Below are 27,152 nucleotides of genomic sequence, written 5' to 3'. Positions count from 1 at the left end.
GTTTTATCTGGCTCTTCTCTGACGAGCCAACAAAAGGTGGGTGTAAATGACCTGAAGGGGCCTGATTAGAACTATTGATTTTTCGTACAGAATTTCAGCCTGATCTCAAACTCATTTGTCACAGAATAATTGGCTGTAATGAACAGCACAAGTCAATCTCCCTGACCTTGAACTCATGCACTCTCCTCAGAATCAAAATGCTGTCAATGGCAGTATTGGAATATTAATGCTATCTAAGGAAAGCTCTAATATGCCAGCCCCAAACGATTCTGAGAATCTACCAAAAAACTGTCACAGAAGTCTGATAACTTTCACCAAAACCATGCAATAAGGAAAGTTTATTAAAAGTTAGGCATTTAGCCCTAGTCTGTTTAGCTCAGTGGACAGAGCACTGACTATGGACTGAAGGGTCCCGGGTTCCATTCTGGCCAAGGACACATATCTCTCAGTTGCAGATTCAATCCCCTCTCCAACTGAAGCATGTCCAAGAGGCAACCAATCAATGTGTCTCTCTCACATCTATGTTTCTCTTTCTCTCTTTCCCCATCCCTTCCACTCTCTCTCTAAAAATCTATGGAAAAATATTCCCAGGTGAGGATTAAAAAAAGTAAGTTAGGCATTTGTTTAAAATGGCAATAATTTTCTTTAAAAGCATCACAGATACACTCGATCTATTGTAATAGAATTTAATCTATCTAGAGGCCAGCTATTAACAAACAAACCTTAAAAATTAGAAGTTAAAACCAAACTGTAGCTGCAGACCCTACTGGTGCCCCCAGAGCCCATGCACTTGACCTACAGGACAGAGTCGGGTCCTCATGAGGGCTTGCTTGTCATTTTAGAAGCCATCCTGACCAAGTCAGCTATCTAACTGAAAGTTTAGGGCAGATGTGAAACGGCAAGCCTGAAGTTCGATGAGGCCACAAAGGTAGGTGTAACAAGTGGGCAGCACTGAAAGAGTGCAGGGGCCGGACAGCTGGAGAGCAGTGACAGGTCAGGGCCCACTGCCTCAATGCAGTAACAGATATGTCCCCAAGCAACCAAGAAAGAGTTCAAATATGTTCAAGAACATAGCTGGGAATACTTCTATATACGTATGTCCTTTATCATATCATTATCGATTGGGTGAATGTAAGAAAATAAACTACAAAGCAAAGAGAAGACATTTTAAGATGTAAAAAAATTTTTACTTCTGTTCCATTCTCTGTGCCCAGAAAATTGAAAGCACACAAATGAAGACACTGCGCACACATGGTCACAAGGCTGTGCCTAAAAGGCCACTTTGTCCTTTTATTTAGTCTGTTATAAAAGTGCCTGTAACTTAACTTTTCTGAACCAGTTTGTAATGAGTGGAGAGCTGGCTATGTAGAGTAAAAGAAGGATAAAAATTTTAGCAAAGATTTCTTTTTATAAACTGCCCCAATCCAGTCTGTAAATCTACATTATTTTTTCATATATTTGATTTTAAAACCAAAAGTCACCCTTCTTCTATTAAGAGCTTATTAAATGTCAACTCCATGTTTTTACTTTATATTGACACTTCTGATTAGTAACGCATTACAACTGCTTACTATTTATTAGCAGAAAATCTGACTTCCCTTCAAATTTAACTATTAGTGTTGACTGGTTTTTATATAATTAAGAAAACATGACTTGCCTATATCTTTATCAAAGAATGTTCACGACATTCTTTTATATTAAGTTTGCACATGACACTAATTTATAATATTCTACATAAATTTTGTCAATACCATGTCCCAGGCACATGTACTCCACGGCTAAAGAAGCCGAGGCTTGTGAGAACGGAAGTGTGAAGTGACTTGCTCAGGGACATGGTGTGGTGCTGGTGGGCGTTTCTCACCTATGCTCCACTAGACACCTAGACCCATTAGAGCCCAGGACTTACAGACACTGCACACAGCATGAATTTGTCCTTCTGGCAGCAGGCTAGGATTAGATCTTGACTGCATGGAAGCATAAGACAAGTGCAGCCATTTCTTTTCCAGGAGCCCAGGTGACACAGATTTTACCAATATTTAGCAAGATCTAACTAAAAAGTTCAGGACCAATTCTGTACTAACACCACTAGACAAAAAAAATAATCAAGTGGCCACAACTCAATCAAGGTGCAAATAAGATCTCAGTTGGAAACCAGGCCACATACACTTTCATGTACTCTTCATTCTTAATACTTATACCTACTGAAAATCAGCAAGAATGGAACAAGTCGAAATAACATCCCCCCCCCCCAAAAAAAAGTATTTTAAGGTTAAAAAAAAAAAAGTGGTCCTCTCTTCTAGCCATGCACAGCGTAAAAGGGCCCATACTGAGAACCAGCTAAATAACTACAGCTCACAGGCCGAATCTGGCCTAGCATTACTGTCATCAAGCTTTACCAGAACACAGCCACCCCTGATGATGCTAGAACTGTCTGTAATTGCCTTTGTGCTAACAATGCAGAATTAAATATTAGAGATCAGTTTGGCCTATCCAGTCTGACATTTTTTATTATCTGCACCCTTTAAGGACTTGTTTGCCGACCCCCAATATATACAGACTCTACAGCATACAGCGTTAACTGTGCAAGTGCATAAATACCATCTAATACTGAAACCAGTGAGAATGAGCGTGTATGTTATATGAACATGACTGTGAGGTTTCAAGGACCTAGTTGAGAAAAAGTGGGAAGATATGGTGATAGCCAAGTCCTACCTCTGGTTCTGCTTTTGCTTCTTCCTTAGGTTGACCCTCAGGGCTAACCGGCTTGGCCTTCAAGTCCGTCTTCCCCTGTGTGTTCCTAGGCCCAGGTCTCAAGGGTGGTGACATGCTGCCCGTCGGCTTTCCATGAGCACCAGGCGTGGATGCACCACGACTGTTACTCAGTTCCATGACGTGTGAGGGTGCTATTGGTAATTCACGCAAGTTACTGTTTCTGGCGGCAGTTGGCTGTAGCTGCTGCATTGGCCGTTTGTTTACATTCTGAGATGTCGTATTCTATCACAAGAAGACAAATTCAAATTACAACAAGAATCGTGGGAGGACCACAGAAAGGCACATTAGATTATTAGGTAAAAACACTTAGAAATAATTCCAATTAGTGACTTCTCTCTCAGGGGCAGACACTTCTGCTGGTCAATACGTTTTTCAAAATGAATGTTTCCTGCTTAGTGCAGAAGTACACTCTGCTGTTAAGGACTGGGACCCCTAAGGGGCAACACTGCTAACAGACAGACAGGCTCTGAACTGTGGAACTCTCAGCGGGGCACTGCAGATGGGTCTGGAGTTTGGGGACAGAGCCGACAAGACTCCACCTGCACAAGGAGTTGGCCACACCTCTTCTACTGGCTCCCCTAAGTTTACAGCAGACCAAGCAACAATTGAAGCACTAAGTCAGTGCCCTCCCTGGAGGAAAAAGATATCGTGAGTGTTCTCCAAGAGGAAACACTTGGTTATGTTCATCCTTGGGACTCTTAACAGAATCCCAACACCTTGGGGACGGGGTGGGGGGTTGGGGAGCCACACGGGGCAGGTTTACAAATGTGAGATGGCTTGGGGATTCAGTTCTCAGATCTCTTGTTGGCACGTAAGGACACAAGACTAGGCAGGTGTCTTGCCATTGCTCTAACAAAATAAAACTCTAGTTACAAACCACCGTCTTCCCAGATCTAGAAATCTTTTATTTCTCATATCATTTTAGTCTCATTGCTACTTTAAGAAATAGGTATTAGAAATTTTGAGATTAAAAGTAGCTAAATGACAAGATTGAAGCTTGAGGTAACAAGGGACAGTATAAAAGGAAAAGCCAACTGTCACCTTAGAGCACATGTGCCAAACACAAGGCCCGAGGGCCAAATCCGTCCCGCCAGGCCTTGCAATGTGGCCCGAACCGCGCTGTCATCACTGCACTCCGCTGCATTTCCATCACAATGACAGTTTATGACTGTTCAGTAAACCATTTGGCCCGCGATTTAGGCTGGATTTTAGATTTTGGCCCCTTCTCTGATTGAGTTCAACACCCCTACCTTAGAGCATAGAACTCTAATCATTAGACTCTTTATAAAAAGGTTAGTTATTTAATGGAAAACAGGCGATAACTGCTGCAGTTATTTTTGCAGCCAGGATTCAAGAATCTGGCGAAGGGGCTAACGAATAAATGGATCCTCTAGACAAGAAATATAAATCTGAAGGCATTAGTGGAGCCAGGGTGGGAATCCTCACCCTCTAGTGAAGTGGGCTCCCTAACTTTTTATTTACACATTTTGCTCTTTAGCAAAGCAAACATACATATTAAAGGTAACGTTTGGTGAACAGTAAAGGATTATCAGGTTAGGGATCGCCTTGAGCCATTCAGCCAACTGCAGGTAATAATATGCAGATTTTCAGCCCTGCTGAAAAAGTCCATCATCCTTTTGAGGACTTCTCACATTATGACCTGCTTGTCTTAGCCTCCAGCAGATAACAGTGACCTTGGTCTTTTATTTTTAAAGCAGTATACTCCCCAGTTTCTTTCCATGCATGACCAACCACATATTTGCTGATGGTCCCTGAGAGTGTATCCTCACAAATAAAAGCACAATTAAATGTAAGCTCCACGAAGGCAGAAAACCTGCCTCTTGCTCACTGCTGTATTCTCAGAACTAGAGGAGTACCAACCAAGAGAACATTCAATACATTCTTCCTGAATTCTCTTGCTTATTCACTCATAGCCCAAGGGAAAGCAAGCCACTGGCAAAGGGAAAGTGACTGTCACCGGAAACTATTTTCTGAAGTTATGTGTCTGTTAATTACTATTATCATCGCTGCAGGAATACGCAGATAAACAAAAGAAACTGAAATAAACAACATGATGGGTCTTTCACGCACAAAAGAGACACTATTAATTTCTGTAGTCAAGAAAACCAATTTCCTAAGCCGTTTTTAAACATGTGTTCACTGTGGAAAAACTCACTACATGTGCTTCGTTAATTAAATCCGAACTAAAAACTACTCTGGCTCAGGAGTTCAGCCCCTGACGTTGTGACTTGAAAGACATCCAGACGGCAGGAGACAAGTGGACACTCACATGCCTCAGCCCCTGGCGCTGGGGGCACTGCATCCGATTGCTATTCTGCTGAGGCTGAGCCGTCTGCATATGAGGCCTGAACTGGGGCTGCGACATGGGCATCAGAGGTGGTGGGGGAACGGACAGGTGGTGGTGGTGCTGGTGCTGCTGCGGCTGGTGAGGAGGCTGGTGCTGCGCCTGGGGGGGCGGCGGGTGCTGCGGAGGTGGCTGCAGCGGGGGCTGCTGCTGAGGCTGTGGCGGAGGCTGGTGGGGAGGGGGTAACGGGGGGTGCAGAGGGCCCTGTCGTGTCAAAAGAAAGAGAAACAACAGTTTATAAATGCATATACTAGTTACCGTATGTTCCAATTCAGCCCTTTCCTTAGAAACCCCAACACCAAAAAGAAACTTGAAGTGGTACAAATTTCATTTCAGATTTGCTGATAGAGGTAATGTTATATATACATTCTAAATCCTTTTAATCTCAAAATTCCAAGGATTTGTCCTTAGGAGATTACTAATGATACAAACATAACCTCTGGGATATTCCCAGCAGCACTGTCTCTAAGAACGTGTGCAACACAGCGACGCAGTGTGCAGCCTATGAGCAGGCCTGGTGTGCAGTGACAGGTAATGAATGCCCTGCCATGAGAGGACATAACCCAGGCTCCTGCGGAAGAGCATGCGAGGATGGGTGCTCTGAAGAGCCTGAGTAGCATGAGCACCCAATGTTAGTGTGGCTGCTGCAGTGTCAGGCTTACGTTCCTCTTTAAATACTTATCTCTACTCGAGTGCTTCTGCAGTGAAAATGTAGTCACTGTATTTTTTTTTTAATAAAAAGAAAAACAGGGAGGTAGAAGAGGGTAAAGGTATAAACGGTAATAAAAGAGACTTGACTTGGGGTGGTAAATACGCACACACAAAAAAGAAAAATAAAACAAAACAAAAAAACATTTATCCTCCTCTAACACCCTAAATAATCACCATTTTCCTCTTTTCACTTTAATGCATCCTCTGTGCTCCTAAACAGCTGATTCCGGCACCCTCCATCATGTATTTAATAGTATGCTTCAAGGACAAACACATGTGCTGGGAAGGAGCAGCTCACATCACACAACAGGCCGCCCATGAGAGAGCTCACCAGCAGAGGGCACTCAACTCATCCAAGGAGGAAGGAACACAACACTAGCTCCAGGGAGAACCTTCCACTGCATACCGCAGTAATATCAGCTGACAGACAACTTTATTTCCCTGTAAACCTTTTATGACTTCTAGTTATGAGCAAAGATATTGTCAAAATACATCCTACTTATATTAGCAGTATAGCCATTAATAAAATTAAAAAATCTTAATACTAAATGTTTTCATTTCCCCAACATTTACAATCACCTTTTCCATTTCTCCTATGACTTGAGATAACCAATACTGTCAAGAAATTATCTGTTGTGAACAGTTAATAGCCTTATTCTTTAACCTCCAGATCTTAACAGACTAGAATAAAAATATGAAACTTTGTCTTTAAAAACACCAGGCCCAGACCTGCAGCACCCTCCTCCTCCCCCACAGACCACCTGTCCCACGGCCCACCCACTCCGAGTACCTGGAGGTTAGGCTGAGCGTGTGTGGGCAGAAACGGCTGTCCAGGGCCCGGCAGGAAGGGCTGTCGAGGAGGAATGAAAGGCCGAGCGGCAGCAGACCCTGGCTGGCTGAAGTGCAGCAGGCCCACGGGACCTGGAGGCTGCAGGGTGGGCCTCACAGGCCTCTCCCGAGGGAACACGGGCTGCTGTCCTTGCTGATTAAAAGCTGGTCCAGGCTGAGTGAATGGTAAGGGACTGGGCGTGGGCACAGGGTGAGCGCTGCTGAGAAGTGTGGGAGGGGGTGGCGGTGGTGGGGGGCTTCGCTGCTCCAGAAAGAGATGACTTGGGAAACGAGGTTCACCTGAAACTGAAAGGCAGTTTTTAATTATCCTCGTGCTGTCTAATCAGAGGGTCTAGGTCACCCTCTGCGCCTATACCTTCCAGGCACCCTCTGGCTGTGCAGGACGTTTGCTCTTTAGAAAGCTGGTGGCACACAGTCCTCCTACAGACAAGATGCCAAGTGGTGGCAGGAGGCGAATGCTTGAAAAGAATCCTAAGTTTCCCCTCTTACTTCTCCATGGCTTCACTGGCCATTTTCTAGAACTGATTTCCTTTTGTGTGCGTGAAGTTCACGGGAAATGACAGGCAGAAGTGCTAGGGCACAAGAACTGGTGGCTTAACAAAAGCTCTACACAGAAGCTAAATTCGGTTTAAAACAGAAGTGTGCCCAGGCCCATCACCACCACAGCTTGGTTCCGTTACTCTGCACTGTCCCTTACCTCCTAAGAAGAAGGGGTCTCGCTCCTGGGGAGGGGGTGGTGCTCTCCACTGGTCCTGCAGAGGAAGCCGTGGGGGCTGGCTAAAATTGTTGGGAACCGGTCCAGGGGTGTGCTGTGCGAATTCTGGAGGGCCCTAAAGAACAACAGGGAAAGATGAGAGGCAGGAAAATACACTGTACATGGAGCCAAGTTTTCCCCTGAAACATCAATTAACTTATCTCCCATACTCCCAGTTTATAATTACATGTTAACAAAGTAAATGATTCAGCCACATGAAATAGTCAAACATTAAAACACAGCATCTAAAATATAAATCCTTGTTTTCATATGTCTACAGCACCAAAAACATTCTTTTTAAACTTATTGAAATCCGGGTGACTATTGACCTTCTTGCCTTTTCGTCTAAAAGACGCAATGCCTCATTTAGACATTCCTGATGTTTATCTTCTCAAACATGCTATTCTTTGCTACCTTTTTAACACAACTATAAGCTACAGATATAGAGCTGCTTTACTTCAAAAGCAGGGAAAATAACAGAATTTATACTATAACAATATCAGCAATCTCTAACAAAACAGGAAAATGTGAAATGTATAAGAAACCATGTTACTACAAAAGAAATATTACAAAGTTGGATTCCACTGGATAAAAATTTCTAAAATCTTAAAGATTAAAATTCTTTACTAGCTAAATATTTTCTAGTAAAACTCTACAAATAAACTAAAATTACTTTATTTTCAGCTGGTCTTTCGAAAAGTCAAAGATTTTTAAAAACAACATTGGCTTAATAATGCCTCACATTGTTGGGTGCATAGAAAGAAGGCCTCACCCTGGGGTGGGGGACAAGGACAGGTTGGGGGGAGTCAATAGGGGGAAAAGAGGTCACATGTAACACTGTCAACACTAAAAATTTTAAAAGAAAAAAAGCCTCACAATTTTCTCCTCCTCTAGAAAGAATTAATTATACACATCATCAAAATAATTTCTATTTAATAACACCTCATTCCTTAAAACTCAGCCATTATTTCTCAACTTTTAAAAAAATAATAATTTTTATTGATTTCAGAGAGGAAGAGAGAGGGAGAGATAGAAACATCAATGAAGAGAGAGAATCACTGATGGGCTGCCTCCTGGACACCCCACACTGGAGATTGAGCCTGCAACCTGGGCATGTGCCCTGACCTGGAATTGAACCATAACTTTCTGGTTCACAGGTCGACATTAAACTACTGAGCCATGCTGGCTGGACATTTCTCAACTTTTTAAAACCACATTCCCTTTTCTCATAAAATTATAATGCTTCTTCTGTCATTTTAGTACTAATACTCTTTCCTCTAAAAGTGACATCATTTTAAAATGCCGAAACCGGTTTGGCTCAGTGGTAGAGCGTCTGTCTGCAGACTGAAAGGTCCCGGGTTTGATTCTGGTCAAGGGCATGTTCCTTGGTTGTGGGCACATCCCTGGTAGGAGGTGTGCAAGAGGCAGCTGGTTGATGTTTCTCTCTCATCTATGTTCCTAGCTCTCTATCTCTCTCCCTTCCTCTCTGTAAAAAAATCAATAAAATATATTTAAAAAATAAATAAATAAAAATAAGTGACATCATTTTAAAACATTAAAAATGCTTTTGCAAACTACATTTGCCTTCCTTCTCCCTTTAAGAATGTGCTCGACCCATGGCATTGTAAGAATAATACAAAATGAACACTAGTATAAACACAAACATGTAAGATCCATGACTATATGATGTTAAAATAAATAGGTTTAAGCATAAATATTACATCTTTATAAAAACAAATATTAGGTACTTATTAAAACACTAGAGGCCCAATGCATGAAATTCATGCAAGGGGCTCGGCCCTCCCAGCCCTGGCTTCATCCGGAAGACATTCAGAAGGTCGTTCAACTGTTTGGTCTAATTAGCACATTAGCTCTTTATTATATAGCATATGGAATAGGAAGCCCCCAAGATTAAATTCTTATCAACTAAGAGACTGCCAAAGCAATAAATGTTCAGTAACTAAGAAGTGTAAAATCTGTACATGAGAACACACAATGGATGCAATCCTGTTACATTAGCAAGCTTCTCTATGCCCAGTAAATGTACACATTTTCTCACTTGAGACTTTACCCATATAATGCTTTGACATGGATATTCTTCAATATTTAATACTTTTACTATGGTAATACTACACTAGAAAAAATGCTCTGATGGCATGGCTGGCATGAGGACTTCCAATGAGCTTGCCTCCTTTCTGCCATGGCCGCATACTTTCCTCTTGTTCTCAAAAGAGTTTTATTTTGCCCTGGCTGGTGTGATAAGTGGTTAGAGCATCAGCCCACGCACCTAAGCATCTGCAGTTCAATTCCTGGTCAAGGGATTCCTGAGTTACAAGTTAGATCCCCGGACCCAGGCAGGGCCCATTCAGGAGGCAACCGATTAATGTGTCTCTCTCACATCATCAATGTGTTTCTTTCTTCCTCTCTCTTTCTCTTTTCTTCCTCTCTCTTCTCTCTTCTCTTCTCTTCTCTCCCCTTCTCTCCCCTCCCCTACTCTCTCTTCTTTCTTCTCCCTCCTTCCCTCCTTTCTACTCTCTCTAAAAATTAATGGGAAAAACATCCTCAGGTGAAGATTTTAAATTTTTTTCTGATTTTCTGTTTGAAGTCAATGAAATATGTACTGTGCATTTATTTGCACAGGTAACTAGACAGAATATGTGTTATTAAAGGATTTATTTATCAAATATAACATTAGTATCCTATCTTCAGTTTCATATATCTTTTTTCTCACATATGTATGTATTTCAAAACATGGTTTAAAATCATCTTCAAAACTTTCTGATAACAAATGAGCAACCAAAGTCCTATTTTTTGTTTATTTGTTTGTTTGTTTAAACCATTTCTCTTGAAGTGGCACTGAAAATCAAGTTACAAATTGCCTGCCCTCTGTTTCGTGGCAAGCTTTGACTGGTCACCTGCCTCCACACATGCAATGTGGCGACCAGTCAGCACCTCACCTGCTGAATAAAAGCCCTCTTTCACCTAAGCAGGGGATTCAAACTGCTTCTATTCAACTGGACTTCCCTCTTCTGGGGGAGGGGACACCAGGAAGTTTCAAACAGGGAAGTAGAAGAGACAGGATAAGATTCATTAAAATAATTTGTAGTGAGAAATGCAAAACCCACAGATTACAAGCATGCTCCTAAGACAGGAGCAGGACAGCACCACAGCCTGAAACAAGCTACTAATGTAAAAGGTCAAAGAAATCACTGAAATTTAAATGTTAAAAATGAGTTATTTTTCATGAGGTTTTAGCTTACAAATTAGTAAAATATTAACACCTACATGAAGACAAATGACAAAGCATCTTCAACCTTTAAAGTGCAATAAAGGATAGCTCTCCACTAATACTCTGCTGTGGTCATGTATCAATAGATGGTGTGGTCTGCACGGGAGAGAGGTTTGGGATGGACCTTGAAATATGGTAGCACTCATACTTGGGTAAAAACTGCTGTTTGAATTTTAACCTTGCTATCTGACTTCTACCTTCGATTGCTTGCTTAAACAATAGGGTAGTTACAGGAGATTGACTCCCACTGACTCAGTAGCTTCAGGGGTAGAAACTGTAGATAACCTTTAGTTCTGCTTTTGTATAATGGGCAAGATAGGGCCACATTCCAATGTCAAGCAGATGTGACTGGGAACCAACCCTGCAGGCCATCCCCAGTCTTTAGAATTTAGTCCTGAGGGGCCAATCAGGGTTAGCCGAGGCAGTGACATCACCGACCTGAATAAAACTCCTGGACTGGGCGAAATTCGCTCTCTTCCGCCATGCTGCCGGCATGAGTGGGACAGGGCCCATGCTAGCATGGAGATGGCTCTTTTGTTTATTGCATCGGACTCGGCTCCCTGGTGGTCCTTGGGGATCATGACTGGAATCCCCAGCCAGGACCATGAGGGACCCCCATTCCGAAGAGCCTGACTGGCCGCGGTAGGTGTGTGTTTGTCTGTGTTTTTGTGTGAGCGCTCTGGAGGGACTGCCCCTCCATCAGGGCTCTTACCTGGGTGTTTACTGGCTGTTGCGTCAGCCATGGTTTGAGTCCAGATTCGAATCTGTAATAAATTCTAGCATGCTTAATCAAATTGGCTCCGGTGGTCCATCTCTTGGGGACTCGCTTCGTAACAGACCTCAGCGATGCAACAGCGCCCATGCAAACCCCCCAAAAGCCCCTCGGTACACAAGTGGCCGATCAGCAGGGCCCTGCTGCTGTGGGGACGGTACGAGAGAACTGGTCTGGAGAACCTCGGTCCAAGCCAAGTCTGGGAAACACTGGGTCTCTTCATGTTCTTAAAATCATACAGCAAATTGAAAGACCACTCTATTACCACCTCTGATGGGATTTTTCATTTAAAAAATAGGACAAGTATGCTGCCTATCTACACCTGTGTTGGGCACCACTATGGAATGAGCTGTCCTGACTCTGTCTTGACTAGTACACACGGCTTTCTTCCTTATTTCATAGAGAAGCCCTGATAGCTACTGCTACTTTTCTGACCTGGCGCGCAGAGAACTGGAAAATACCTGGTTTCTCCTGAAGTCTGTGGGCCCCTATGAATTCCATGATTGCACTTTACTGCCATCCGTCTAGCCCTGCTGCCAAGGCTCTGAACAGTGCTGGCCGGCAGCAGCCCTCCCGGACTCTGTGTGTCCTCCCCACTCCTTCCATGAGAGAGCGTCTTCCCAGTCCTCCCATGAGAGGTTTTTTCATTATAAACAAGGCCAAACGCAGCTGGAAGAGCAGACTGGCTACACCATTGCAGGCAGGAGGTCTGCCACGTTTAGGTTTGTGGACTCTGCCACGGTTGAGCTAAGGAAAGTGTTTCTCCTTTACCCTCTTCACCCTCTTCTGGAAGTGCCTGCTGAATTACAGACAAATGCAAAGAGAGACTGAAGTGGTTTAGTTTTCAATAGGAACTTCAAGATGTCTAAGAACTACGTACCTTATTTCTTGGGTCTCTAAGCACTTGCAGATTTCCTGGAGATTATTTTAAATATTCCTAACTTCTAAAGACATTTTTTGGTATTAAAATGAAAATATATTGGGATCACATATCTTGGCCTCTTTGGAATTTTAATATTGTGATTTTCATCACTTCCCCAAACCATCTTTTCTTTAATTATCCTTGTGCTGTCTAACCAGATATACACAGGTATTCAAATGTTACTAAAACGTTAATCTTTCTTCAGCAGTAACATTTTTTAAAAATATATTTTATTGATTTTTTTACCGAGAGGAAGAGAGAGGGATAGAGAGTTAGAAACATCGATGAGAGAGATACATCGACCAGCTGCCTCTTGCACACCCCCTAATGGGGATGTGCCCGCAACCAAGGTACATGCCCCTGACCAGAATCGAACCCGGGACCTTTCAGTCCGCAGACCGACTTCAGCAGTAACATTTAACCAGAACTTTATTCTTTATCCTACTAAGTGAGAATGCTCAACTGATGGACCTGTGTCTCTGGCCTTCCCTCTCACTAGCACAGCACTGACCACATGACTGAACCTCTCTGTGCCTCAGTATTCCCATCTGTAAAACCGCCCTACCTCCTGGGAGAAGTTACAGAAACACACACAAAGATAGTCCCCAGAAACCATGAAACCTCACTGTGCCTGGCATTGTCATTTTCATAGCACATTTTTGCAGACAGCATTCCACCATAGGTGTAATACACAGCTTCTAACAATTATGTGTTTCCTGATCAAGTGAAAGACAAATCAGCATAAGTCCCCTTCCCATCCCCAACTCCCTCCACCCCACCCCCCTGCTGGCCTGTTCACCTGCAATTGTCGCCCCAACCAGACTGGTCGCCCCTCATGGCCCCCCCACCGGCCTGGTCTCCCCACGCAGCCTGCTGTTCAGTCATTTGGTCGTCCCTTACTAACACCCTGCTGGCCTGATCATAGGCAGCCATCTTGTGAGAGCGTGAGAGCTAATTTAAATATAACCTCTTTATTAAATAGGTTATAATAAAAGCCTAATATGCTAAGCGTCACTATGATGCACACTGACCACCAGGGGGCAGATACTCCAACTGGTAGTTGGCTTGCTGCTGGAGTCTGGCCTATGGCAATGAATGAGACCGGCTGGACACCCCCTAGAACCCTCCCACAATCCCTCCCTGGTCCTAATCATTCACTGGTGGGGTCCCTGCAACCTCTCACAATCCAGGACCCCTCTGGGGTGTCGAAGAGCAGTTTTTGGCCCGATCACTGCCAGCCAGGCTGAGGGACCCCACCAGTGCATGAATCTGTGCACCAGACCTATAGTATCCTAGCTAATGAGAGTAATATGAAAATTGACCATACCTCTGCTACACCCACAAGCCATGCCCACCAGCCAATCAGGAGCAAGTATGCAAATTAATACAACCAAGATGGCTGGGGCCACGGAGAGAGCAAGAGGCTTGGGTTTCCCCAGCAATGGAGGAAGCCAAGCTTCCCACACACCTTGGTCAGCCAGGGACTCCACTCAAGGCTACAAAGTTTCAATTATAGAAGATAAATAAATCCCAACACAAACAGCCAGCAGAGTGAGCAGGAGGCTTGGGTTTCCCCGGCGATGAAGGAAGCCAAGCTTTCCACATGCCCTGGCCTCCAATGAAGGCTACAAAGTTTCAATTACAGAAGATAAATAAATCCCAGATACCAGGGCCTCCGCTTGGGTCGCCAGGGGGTGTGGCCAGCCTGCAAACCACCACAGGCCCTTTGCCCAGGCCACCCCACACCCCAACGGAACTCCCACCCTGATCTGAGACACCTTTCAGGGCAAACCAGCTGGCGCCCACCTGTGCACTAGGCTTCTATCCTATCTAATAAACTATCACTCCAAATTGACTATCACTCCAATACACAAAATGGCTGCCCCATGTGGACACAAGATGGCAGACACAAGATGCCAGCAGGGGAAGGAAAAGGTCTTCAAGGTAGGGCAGTTGTGGGCAATCAGGCCAGCAGGGAACGGCAGTTGGGAGGGACCAGGCCTGCAAGAAAGAGCAGTTGTGGGCAATCAAGCCTGCAGGGGAGGGCAGTTAGGGTCCATCAGGCTGGCAGGGGAGCAGTTAGGCATCAATCAGGCTGGCAGGGGAGTGGTTAGGGGGTAATCAGACTGGCAGGCAGAAGCAGTTAGGGGCAATCAAGAAGGCAGGCAGGCGAGCAGGTAGGAGCCAGCAGTCCTGAATTGTGAGAGGGATGTCCAACTGCCCATTTAGGCCCAATCCTACCGAATTTTGTGCACTGGGCCTCTAGTAGATTATAACAGCCCTGACCAATGTGGCTCAATGGTTGGTCTGGTCAGTGTCTGGGGTTTGACTCCCAGTCAAGGGCATGTACCTGGGTTTCAGGTTCATTCCCCACCAGTGATGGAGAGTGGGGGAAGCAACAATTAATGCGTCTTTGTCACATCAAAGTTTTTCTTTCTCCCCCTCCTGCCCTTCTACTATCTCTGAAAAACAATATAAGAAAATATCCTCAGGTGAGAATTAACAAAAATAAATGAATGGCTGAAACCAGTTTGGCTCAGTGGATAGAGCGTCGGCCTGTGGACCGGGTTCGATTACGGTCAAAGGCATGTCACCGGTGGGGGTGTGCAGAAATTGATGATTTTCTCTCATCAATGTTTCTAGCTCTCTATCCCTCTCCCTTCCTCACTGTAAAAAATCAATAAAATATATATTTTTTTAAATAAATAAATAAAAATAAATGAATGTTCTATATAATAAAAAGGCAATATGTAAATTAACCCTCACACCGTAACACTATCACAAGATGGCACCATGCACATCGGGGTTGGGGGGGATGCTGCCGGCTGCTACGTGCGCCTGCCGGCCGCAGTTCCCATGGCCCCGTGGGGGGAGACGGAGGGGTGGGCAGGAGGTGGGTCCTGGCTGCTGCTCCACACAGCTTCCACCAGGGTTCCCTCAGTCCCATGCACACATTACGGGGCAGCTCCATGGGGAGTCCTGAAGCTCCAAGTTGCTTCCATCTGCATGGATGCAGGCAGGTCTGGTTCTCATGGAATTTTGAGGCACATGCAGGTGGGCGGGAACATGACTTTGGGTCTCACAGCACAGGCAGACCTGACGCTGTGTCCCCATGGGCGCCAGCCCAGACTCTGACAACAGGGATGAGGGAGTCCCATCCCCCACAAATCAGCAAGAATCAGCCGTTGGCCGGGACTGGTTTGGCTCAGTGGATAGTGTCGGACTGCGGACTGAAAGGTCCCAGGTTCTATTCTGGTCAAGGGCATGTACCTTGGTTGTGGGTATATCCCCAGTAGGGGGTGTGCAAGAGGCAGCTGATCGATGATTCTCTCTCATTGATATTTCTAACTCTCTATCCCTCTCTCTCCTCTCTGTGAAAAATCAATAAAATATATTTAAAAAACAAAACAAAAACAGAATCAGCCGTTGGTCAGCCATCTCTCAACGGCCTGACAGCCAGGACTCTCATTCACTTGCATCCCAGAGCCTGACAGCACGGAGATGGGGCTATTTTTAGAGATCAACTATTGACACAACATAGCTCTGCAGCTGAAAGAAGCCTGTGTCATCAACAGAAAATGTCTGAAGACCAATGTGCCTCTGAAGCTAGAAGAAGGCAGCATCAATGACAGAATATGTCTAAAGAATAGTCATCAACAAGTACTACCAATACTGGTAGGAACTGCCTGCTCAGCAAAAAGGAGGATGCATAGTTGTGGTAGAATGACTGTTAGATGTCAATTTTGCCAATCACTAAATTTCTCTGATGACAAACAATCTGATAGAAAATTTACTCAATGTTGTAGCAAAGATAAAGTTTGTCCAAATGATAAACATTTCCCAGAATACTGGCATATTTGAAAAGATGAAAGATACCGAAACCAGTTTGGCTCAGTGGTAGAGCGTCGGTCTGCAGACTGAAAGGTCCCAGGTTCGATTCCGGTCAAGGGCATGTACATTGGTTGCGGGCACATCCCTGGTAGGGGGTGTGCAAGAGGCAGCTGGTTGATGTTTCTCTCTCATTGACGTTTCTAGCTCTCTATCTCCCTTCCTCTCTGTAAAAAATAAAATAAAAAAAATTTAAAAAAAAGATGAAATACAAATGTAGATTCTGACAGTAAAAATTTCATAGAAAATATTTGTTCCATAGTTATTTTGCTTTTGCTTCCATGGGAGCAAATATTGCATCACCATCAGGATATGGGCCATACTGTTTTAGAATACACAGACAAGTTTATCACTGTACTGGAACTTTACATCCTTCAGATAGCGTTTTTCAGAAGTTTGTTCAACTCTATATTTTAGATATGGCCGAAGTGACAAGTAAAAGATTATCAATGCCAGAAAACCAGGGATGTTCAGAAAGACTCATGATCAACATCAACCTCAAGCATGAAATAAATGAATTAACAAAATTGTACAAGATACTACATGAGAGGGATCCAAGATGGCTGCGCCCAGGTGAACACCTAGCCGCAGCCGCACACAACAATTTCAATAAAATACAACTAAAATATAAAACAGACATTGCCCAGAACTACAGGAAGGTTGACTGACTGGAAATTCTACAGTGAGAAGCAAGGAGAAAACCAGAAGGAGGTGCGGATGAGCTGGAAAAGCCAAGGTACGGAGACGCAGAGACGCGGCGCGCAGAGAGGACAGAGCCGGAGAGGAGGGAGGCCGAGTGCCTGGCGGGCGTTCCCTAGCGGAAAGGAGATAAAACTCCGACTGTGCTGGGCCCCCGACTGCTCTGATCCCCAGTTTTAAGCCAGACCCCGGGGACTCAGGCTCAGCCATAGGGAGCCCTGCTGTAAGGCGGAACCCCGGGGAAGTGGCGAAAGGAGGTCCCAGCGGTGCGCACACTGCGCACAGAGAAAGGACGGTCAGCTGTGCCGCGGGATTGCCCTGACGGGAAGGAGACTGGGGCTCCAGACTGCTCTGAACGCCACCTCCAACTCCACTTCCAACTGAACTGAACCCCAATACCGGGCTCATTGTGGGAGAGCATAGACTGTTTGGCAGCAGGCGAAAATCGAGGGCACCTTTCTCTCAGAGGCGCCAGCAGCGAGCACTGAAGGACCCGCATAGGGCGGGGCTGACGGAAGCCAAAGCTGCAGGCTCCACCCTGAAACCCCGTCCCATCTGTAACTGCGAAATGCGACAACAAAATAGATCACAAACGAAAGAAATGGAGGACAAAAAGCGTCTGGATATAGAGTTCAAATCTACGCTTATAAGGTTTTTCAAGAATTTCCTAGAAAAGATGGATAAGGCCTACGAGGATATGAAAAGAGATCAACTAGAATTAATAAGGGATCAACAAGAAATAAAGAATACATTGTCTGAAATAAAAAATATTTTACAGAGTCCTAAAAACAGAAGGGAAGATCACAAGAATCAAGTCAAAGATTTGGAACATAAAGAGCCAGAAGACACTCCTCCACAGAAGCTAGAAGGCAAGAGAATCCAGAAAATTGAAAATAATGTAAGAAACCTCTGGGACAACTTCAAGCGAACCAACATCAGAATTATTGGGGTCCCAGAAGATGAGAGAGAGCAAGATATCGAAAACATACTGAAAGAAATAGTGACAGAAAACTTCCCCCACCTGGGGAAAGAATTAGACTTACAAGTCCAGGAAGCGCACAGAACTCCAAACAAAAGGAATCCAAAGAGGACCACACCGAGACACATCATTATTAAAATTCCAAGAGCAAAAGACAAAGAGAGAATATTAAAAGAAGAGCAAAGAAGGTAGTAATCTATAAAGGAGCACCTATACGATTGTCAGCTGACTTCTCAACAGAAACCATGCAGGCCAGAAGGGAATGGCAAGAAATATTCAAGGTGATGATTAGCAAGAACCTACAGCCAAAAATAATCTACCCAGCAAAGCTATCACTCAGAATCGAAGGCCAGATAAAGAGCTTCACTAATAAAAAAAAGCTAAAGGAGTTCATCACCGCCAAACCAGATTTATATGAATTGCTGAAGGGGGTTCTTTCAGAAGAGAAAGTAAACAAAGATAAAAATTATGAACAACAAATACGTAACTATCAACAAGTGAATCTAAAAACCAAGGAAATTAAAAAAATCTGATGAACAATATTAACTATTTGAATATAATAGAATCAGAGGTATGGAAGGGGAGTGAACTGACGATTCTTGGGGAAAAGGGGAGAGGGGGGCGTGGGAAGAGACTGAACATAAACTGTGCACCTATGGATGAGGACAATGGGGAGTGGGGAAAGGGCAGAGGGTGGGGTGGGAACCTGGTGGAGGAGAGCAATGGTGGGGGGGGGGGGAACATTTGTAATAATATGAACAATAAAAACTTATAAAAAAAATTAAAAAATAAAAATAAAAATAAAAGCATGGTCCAAAAAAAAAAAAAAAGATACTACATGAGGTAGGAAAGGAAGCCCAATCTGAAGCAGCAGCAAAAGGTATTGCTCCCACAGAAATAACAATGGCGATGAAATACAATTGTAACAGTGATCCAGGCAGATATAATTCTCCCCGTGTAATCCAGGTTGCAGTCATATTCAGAAACAATGATGGAGAACCTCCATTCATTGTAAACTAGATCCCAATAATCTGAATGCCACAAAAATGAAACAAATCAGTATCCTGTTCCCTACATTAGATTCAATGACTTTAAGGCTCTAAAACAGCAGTGTAATCAACAATGATACTAGACAAAATGTAAGGACACGAGTCACACAAATGCAGTATTATGGATTTCATTTCTCTGTGCGGGACACGTTCAATCCTATTTTAAATGCAGGAAAGTTAACTCAACAGTTTATTGTGGATTCATATTTTAAAATGGAGGCAAATAGGATAAATTTCATTAAAGCAAACCAAGCTATCTTGAGAGTTGAAAAATATAGTGGTTTGATGGATTATCTCACATCTAGATCTGAAAATGACAATGTGCTGATTGGTAAAATGATAATACTTCCATCATCTTTTGAGAGTAGTCCCAGAAATATGCAGTAGCAATATCAGAATGCTATGGCAATTGTAACAAAGTATGTCAAGCCCAATTTATTCATAACCATGACATGCACCCCAAATAGTCAGATATTACAAACCATTTACAATGCTGGCAAAATGTTGAAAACAGACCTTACTTGGTAACCAGAGTTTTTAATACTAAACTGAAAGCTCTTTTAAGTGATATAAGTAAATTCCAGTTATTTGGCCAAGTAATAGCTAAAATTCATGCTACCGAATTTCAGAAACACAGACTGTCTCACCCTCACATATCATTATTAGTGAATCCAAATTACGAACGGAAGATGAAATTGACCATATAGTTAAGGCAGAAATTCTGGATGGAGAACAGTGTCCTCGCTTTTTCAAATTGTAAAATCAAATATGGTATATAGACCATGTGGAATACAAATCCAAATAGTCCATGTAGTCGGATATCCCCTAAGGGGTCCCAGATTGGAGAGGGTGCAGGCCAGGCTGAAGGACACCACCCCCATACACAAATGTCATGCACCGGGCCACTAGTAAAAATATAAAGCCATTACGCACACATATATCTGTATCTAAATTTGCCCAAGTTATAAGAAATAGCTTTGCTCTAAGAATGGACATCAAGAGTGGAAATTACTGCAGGACTATGGGTGTAAACAGAACACAAAATTGCTTGCGGGCTTTGCAGAAAAATGGCCGCCTTCCTTCCGACCAGGACACTGATGGCTCATCCGTCTGTGCTAAGTCTTCCTCCCCCCACGAGCCGGGCTGCATTTCCCAGTTGGGCCTGCAAGGACTGTGCCATGTGGCCAAGTTTTGGCAAATGGGATGTGATCAAAAGTAATGGAGGCCAGTTCCACAGCTGGTCAGTTAAAACAAACCTGCCCGACTGATCCCCACTTTTCCCCTCCTGCCAGAATGAAGTAACCTGAGGGAAAGAGGAAGGAGTCTGGAGGATGAGGACTGAATGAAGCCACTTCCCAGGGCCAACCTGTTAAGGGTCTGGGAGCCAGCCAGTGCTCTCCGGCTGACTCCCCGTGCTGGACACCTGGGGCTGTTCCCCAAGACTGTCCCTTCAAATGGCCTTCTACCCCAGGGCGGAAAACTCAAAGGTTCCACCCCTTCCTGCCTGTACCCCCAATGCCCTTACCAATCTAGGGCTCTGCCGCCACCACCTCAGGCTCAGCCCACACTGCCGTTTGAGTGGGTCAGTCAACCCCGATAGCCTGTGGGGCAGACACTCCATTCACAAAACTCTTCTGAGCAGTTACACACCTTACACTCAGCACAGTTAGGAAGCGGAGGGGCCTGGACCTGCCTAGACACCTGCCTCCAGAACCTCTACGCTCTCTATTGTTTGCAAATGGCTGAAACGCATCTTCACATCCCTTTATCTAAGCCAATGTCTGATAATCCCAGATGCAGCCTTGTACGGAAATCCAATGGCTGACCGGAATGGACAGATGGCACAGGCAGCTCTTACCTGATCAACCTATGAGGGACTGCTGAAGGGGTGGGACAGCCTAAAAGCAGCAGCTGACACGAGTTGAGTAACAAGGAAACTTCTGGCTCTGGAAGCTGGTTCAACAGAATAAGAATGGGAAAAGAGGGACTTTTGTGGGCATACCCTTGAACCTATAACAAGGTGTGGCACTCTGGGCCGGCCAGGTGGAGGACAGCGGGGGCTAGGTTCCAGAGAAGCTAGCACAGGCTGAGCTGTACAGATGAGCCAACCCTGGGAGAGATGGACTTAGTTGGTCAGTGCAGTCAGACCCACCAGGAAGAAGCCTGTAAGGGCCAGGAGGCGACGAGTTAGAAAAAAGGGCAGTTGACACAAGAAGGAAGTCTCTGACCAGAGAGGACAGCTCCTCTGGAGAGAACAGGAGGCCCTTCATAGCCACCTGGAGCGTCAGTGGACAACAGAAGTAGAAAACCTGAACCCTGAAATAAACATAAAGTATTAAACCTTTTCCAAGGTCCAGAAAGCCGCTCACAGGCTGCCTTTTGAGAACAGAAGAGACATTTCATAAAGGGGAGGTGGTACTGTCCTCACGGCTTGGTTTCATTTTGGACACAGACGTCTCTTACCTACACAACTTACATTTGACCTTATGGAGAAGACTGCTTATTGCGTACCAAGTGCTCATCCTCACTGCTTCCTCCGTGACAGGACAGCACTGTGCCCAGCAAAAACTCCAAATTCCAAGCTGTAGCAAAGGTGGCCCTGTGACTGAGTTGGGCCAACAAGACAGATGGAATAAGACTGCCTTATAGGCAGCACCTTCTGCCCCACCTACCTCCTCTTTCACCAGGAATTTGGTAATCCTATCTAATAAAAGAGTAATATGCAAACTGACCATCACTCCAACACACAAGATGGCTGCCCCCATGTGGTCAAAGATGACTGTCCCCATGTGGATACAAGATGGCTGCTACAAGATGGCCAGCAGGGGAGGGCAGTTGGGAGGGACCAGGCCTTCAAGGGAGGGCAGTTGGGGGGCGATCAAGCCTGCAGGAAAGGGCAGTTAGGGGTGACCAGGCCCGCAAAGGAGGGAAGTTGGGGATGACCAGGCCTGTAGGGAAGGGCAGTTGGGGGGGTGGGAGGGAAAGGATACAGGCCTGCAGGGGAGAGCAGTTAGGGGCAATCAGGCTGGCAGGGTAGCAGTTAGGCATCAATCAGGTTGGCAGGGGAGTGGTTAGGGGGTGATCATGCTGACAGGCAGAAGCAATTAGGAGCAATCAGGCAGAGGCAGGAGAGCAGTTGGGAGCCAGTAGTCCTGGATTGAGAGAGGGATGTCCAACCACCCATTTGGGCCCAATCCCACTGGGTGTTCGGACATCCCTTGAGGGGTCCCAGATTGGAGAGGGTACAGACTGGGCTGAGGGACATTCTCCCCCATGCATGAATTTCGTGCATCAGGCTTCTAGTAAATAAATAAATAAATAAGCATACATGTGTATTTATTTATATATACACACACACACACATACACACGCGCACGCGCATACACACAGGTCCATGATACCATCACAGAATAGCCATACCAACTCAGAACTTTCTCATTTTTATGTAAAAACTAAGAAGCATGGTATTTAAAGTCACTGTTAACTGAGATTTCTGTGACACGAGAACAATAATGTGTCTTCCATAAATACAGTGGTGGCAAAAACTAATAGTTTATCTTCCATAAAAGCCACAGCAAGAAACAGGCAGAACAAATAACTTTTCCTTAAAGAAGGAAGAAACTCGGGTTTATAGAATTACAAGTAAATTACCCAAAGTTACACTATCACTAAAAAACTCAAGACATGAACTACATTTCAGCCTCTGGATATATAAATCGCTCTTTCTTCCATGGCCCCTGCTTCTGCTGGGACCAAAGACACCTTGATGCCAAAGTGTGACACTGCCTGAGAGATCCTCCTGACATGATCATTCATTATGTAACCTTCTACCCTGTTTCCCCAAAAATAAGACAGTGTCTTATATTAATTTTTCTCCCAAAGATGCGCTAAGTCTTATTTTCAGGGGATGTTTTATTCCTCCATGAAGAAGAATACGGTATACATTTACTGTTAAATGGAAATAAAGGAAATTTATTACCTGTGTACAGTACAGTAGTATGGTAGTTGTCAACACAAACCAGACAAACTGTGAATCCTACAGTATCAAGAATTTACTCATTTATTCAATGACAATCATGTCATCATCTTCTGGAACATCATCATAACAATCCAATTCCTGAATTTCCTGGTGAATTTCTTTCAGAATCAGTGGACCAAATCTCTCATGTTTAGCCTAGGAGGGGTTTTATTTTCGGGGGGATGCCTTATATTTCACTCAGAAGGAAACCTGTAAGCAGGTCTTATTTTCGGAGGATGTCTTATTTTCGGGGAAACACGGTATCATTCATGGGTATCAAGGATAATAAATTATAAAGTCCCTCTATCAAATGCAGATTTTAAGACCATTATTGCTCTGTAAATACCTCACTTAACATAACTTTTAATACTAATGTAATTCTACCTTTTCAAAGAAAAGGCCACCTTAATCCCTTCCAATAATTTCTGTTTTGCTTTTCTTTATATTCCTTTAAAAATCCAAGTTAAGAAATAATTGTTCCCTTTCATGTAATTCTTATACAAATTGTGCTCTCACTTTTTTGCATCTCTTGATAATTACATGATGCTATCTACACTAATCCTATTCAGGAAGAACTGATAACTTCCCTTCAGAAAAAGGATGGAAACTTTGCATAAATTGCTTAGCACAAAGTTAATCATATAATGCGGAGAATAAAGAGGCTCCAACAGCTATTATATGATTTATCAGCTTCCCTAAAAGGGTCAGTTGGTCTATTTTAATAAGACTAATTAAATACCTTAACAATATCATTGAAATTTCATGAATCTCTCAATAAATTACAACCTTCCTCTACATATTTTCATTTCTTAATCTCACTTAAAATGCAAAGAACTATATAAGAAACCAGATACTCAAGAAGGCCTCTCAGTTAATTCTGATTAAATGGATTAAATGGGGAAAAAAACCAGACCACTAGAGACCCCTGACAATTAAAATTACAGCCCTCTATAACAATGTTAATCCTCTTACTTCAATTGTTCTTAGATTTCTTTTTCCTTCAGGTTGTGCCTGTAGGTTTTCCTAGAAGGTACTTTTATAAACACAGATGCACTGCAAACATTTTGAAGCAGTCTATGCCCAGTGCTAAGCCCCGGCCACATGGACTGACTGCACAGCATGAAGTGAAGTTACAACATCTTCCTTTAGTACAAAGTATTGCTTTTGATAAACAACTATTGATTTACATCCTATATAATAAAAGGCTAACATGCAAATCAACCTAACAGTGGAACAACAGGTCACAATGACAAGCACTGAATACTAGGAGGCTGACACTCAACGCAGAAGCTGCCCCCTGGTGGTCAGTGCACTCGCACAGGGGAGTGCATCTCAACCACAAGCCGGACTGAAGCTGTCAGTAGGAATTCCCCGAGGGCTCCCATACTGCGAAAGGGCACAGGCCAGGTTGAGGAACGCCCCCTTTTATGCACAAATGTCGTGTACTAGGCCTCTAGTTATTTCATAAAGAAAAAGCCCTTTACTCCTGCACCCCATTCTCCCCCCAGCAGCTCGCCCAGTGACAGGCGCTGCATAGCAAGCTTTTCCACTTTAGCACCAAGTGATGGTTATAGTCTGATATGGTGATGATTCAACTGGCAGATGCACTAACCGCTGCCCAGTTCACTGAGCAGCGTTTCAGGACTGAGAGAGGGAGGGAGGGAGGGAAGAGGTGCAGTATGCTGAAGAAAGAGACTCAGGCTGCCCTGGTTCCCATCCTACCTCCTGCACCCAGTATGTCAACCTCAGAAATTTTACCTCCAGGCCTCAGTCTCACCACCTGTGCGGTGGAATAGAAGGTGCCTGCGTATGCTGAACACAGGCCCGGAGAAAGTCTAAAATACTGAACTCACTCCTAAACTTCCTCACTGCCACTGGCCTTCATCAACGTGCACTCCAGGAGACAGACTCTCACTCAGGACTGATTTCAAAGGAGGCAGCAGTACAGGCTCTGTCAAAGAAGGCTCAGTCTGCTTGCTGTGAAACCTTCATCTGGGAAGTCACCTACAGATAACCCATACTCCCACTCCAAGCTACTTGCAAACAACCATGTTCACACAAACCTAGACACAGCAGCTTCATTGTAACAACTGAAAACCAGAAATAATCCAATGTCCAAAGGGGGAACAAATAACCAGTACATCCTTACAATAGGATAATACTTATCAGTAAAAAGGGTTGCACCTCTGGCACGTACAACCAAGTGGGTGAGTGAGTCCCAAGTGCACCTTGCTAAGTGAAAGCAGCCAGACTGAAAAGGCAGCATCCCACAGGGCCCTGAATGCATGGACAGTTCTGGGCACTGGGCACTGGGCACAGAGCGGAGGCTGGGAGGGGCAGCAGGAGAGTTTCTGGGGAACAACACCTTTCCCAGTCCTAACCATGCTAATGACACAACTGCACACACTTATTAAAATTCACAGACATGTACATTAAAAGGACTACATTTTTTAAATGAAAAAAAGTCTAATCTTTTGGAAGAAGTACTTTCAGGTACTTTATAACAGAATATGGTCTCTTTCAAAATTTATCTTAAAAATATGTCTGCACAGACCTATGGGAAATACATATTAACAAAAACAACTAGTGTGCTTTACAGGATACAGCACTAGAACAGGCCACAGAGATCTTCTTGAACATACAGGAGTCCTGAGACTTTGACATTCTGTGTTAACATTTCACTGGGTGAATTACTGAATTAGATAGGCAAACTGCATTCAAAGTTTAAGTCTACTATACACACAACTATACACCTGGGCAGGATTTTGTGGAAGGTTTTCATTTCAATCTAACAGTTTTACTTAGCCAAACATTAAACAAAATAATTTACCAACCATCTTACAATGCAGTCTTTACAACAGGGCTGTAGGCTCGGTGATGATACAAGAACTGATCTCAGGATTTCCATGAGCATCCCCAGCCTTTGAGTTATTTGTAGGGATCCTACTACACCCTATCTATACCAACACACAATGTATGCTGACAGGACACAAGTCCAGTTGAAGGGGTGCACGTTTTATAATCTCCACTTTAATCGCTGTTACACAGTGGTTAGCTGCTCCTCCTACTGCTGCAGTTGGGAATTCACTGATATGATTAAATTTGATGGTATGGTAATATATGGTAATCATGATTAATCAGAAACACACCAGCAAATGGAGGATGGTGGGTATTATGTCACCTGCATTTTAAAGTGCAGTCTCTCCATGCAAGCCTGACAACGTCTGACAGCTGGAAGGACCTTGTCCCACATTTCCTGCTACCACTCCTACATCTGATAAAATGCCCATCATCCCTTCCTGCTTTAACTGCTAATCATTAAGAGGCAATGCAGGCGAGCAGTAACAACAAGACGGGTTCAAAAGAAAGACTAGTGTCCTAGATGGAATGATGCCGGGTTCACAGCTGCACGGACCACAATCAAGAAGGGATGGAATTGGATGCAGCAGTCTCATCAAACACGATTTGCATGAAATGCCACAAAGAACACATCCAGGAGCTGTCAATCATCACCACCTGGTCCCTTCAGAATGAAGTCAGATCTACCTATGAGAATTGTACCTAAAAAGGAAACACCAACAGAAATCTCATTTACCGGGTCTAAGTAGTAATGTAATTGCTAAGAAAACATTTAAACTGAAAAGTGAAGTCTTTTTTAACATAATTTTTTATTTTAAAATAAATAAAGATTGCCCAGCAAGTGGTTGATCAGTGGTTGAGCGTAACCTATGAACCAGGAGATCACGATTCAATTCCCCATCAGGGTACCTACACAGGTTGCCGGCTCAGTTCCTAGTAGGGGGTGTGCAGAAGGCAGCCAATCAATGATTCTCTCTCATCATAGATCCTTCTCTACCTCTCCCTTCTCTCTCTGAAATCAATAAAAAAAAAAATACTTTTAAATAAAAAATAATAAAGATCACTAAGAAATTATTTAGTAGCCAAATACTTAGTATTTAAGTGGCTACCCTTGAAATACTAACATTTCCTGACATAGCAAAGTGAAAGCAATGACTGAATAGGTTTTAGAATTCCCTAGGTCAAGAAACTTGACAATGTGAGTGACTTGGGAATGATTCCTATAC

General features: G+C 43.9%; 1 protein-coding gene across 4 annotated transcripts in view; it reads right to left on the bottom strand.

Moving 5' to 3' along the window:
* The window catches only part of RBM33 (RNA binding motif protein 33), a 110,688-nt gene that overhangs the window by 29,449 nt on the left and 54,087 nt on the right, over positions 1–27,152 (bottom strand). For all 4 annotated transcript variants that reach the window (XM_045577225.1, XM_045577224.1, XM_036425834.2 and 1 more), the window contains 4 exons: positions 7,395–7,527; positions 6,639–6,982; positions 5,063–5,341; positions 2,713–2,994 (listed from right to left, as the gene is read on the bottom strand). In XM_045577225.1, coding sequence (XP_045433181.1) covers positions 2,713–2,994; positions 5,063–5,341; positions 6,639–6,982; positions 7,395–7,527 — 1,038 coding nt within the window. The remainder of the gene's footprint in view (positions 1–2,712; positions 2,995–5,062; positions 5,342–6,638; positions 6,983–7,394; positions 7,528–27,152) is intronic.

Source organism: Pipistrellus kuhlii, unplaced genomic scaffold, assembly GCF_014108245.1.
Source record: "Pipistrellus kuhlii isolate mPipKuh1 unplaced genomic scaffold, mPipKuh1.p scaffold_m20_p_86, whole genome shotgun sequence".
In the NCBI taxonomy this organism is placed as follows: domain Eukaryota; kingdom Metazoa; phylum Chordata; class Mammalia; order Chiroptera; family Vespertilionidae; genus Pipistrellus; species Pipistrellus kuhlii.
Note: the sequence above shows the minus strand (reverse complement) of the source record. Positions and strands in the feature narration are given on the sequence as shown.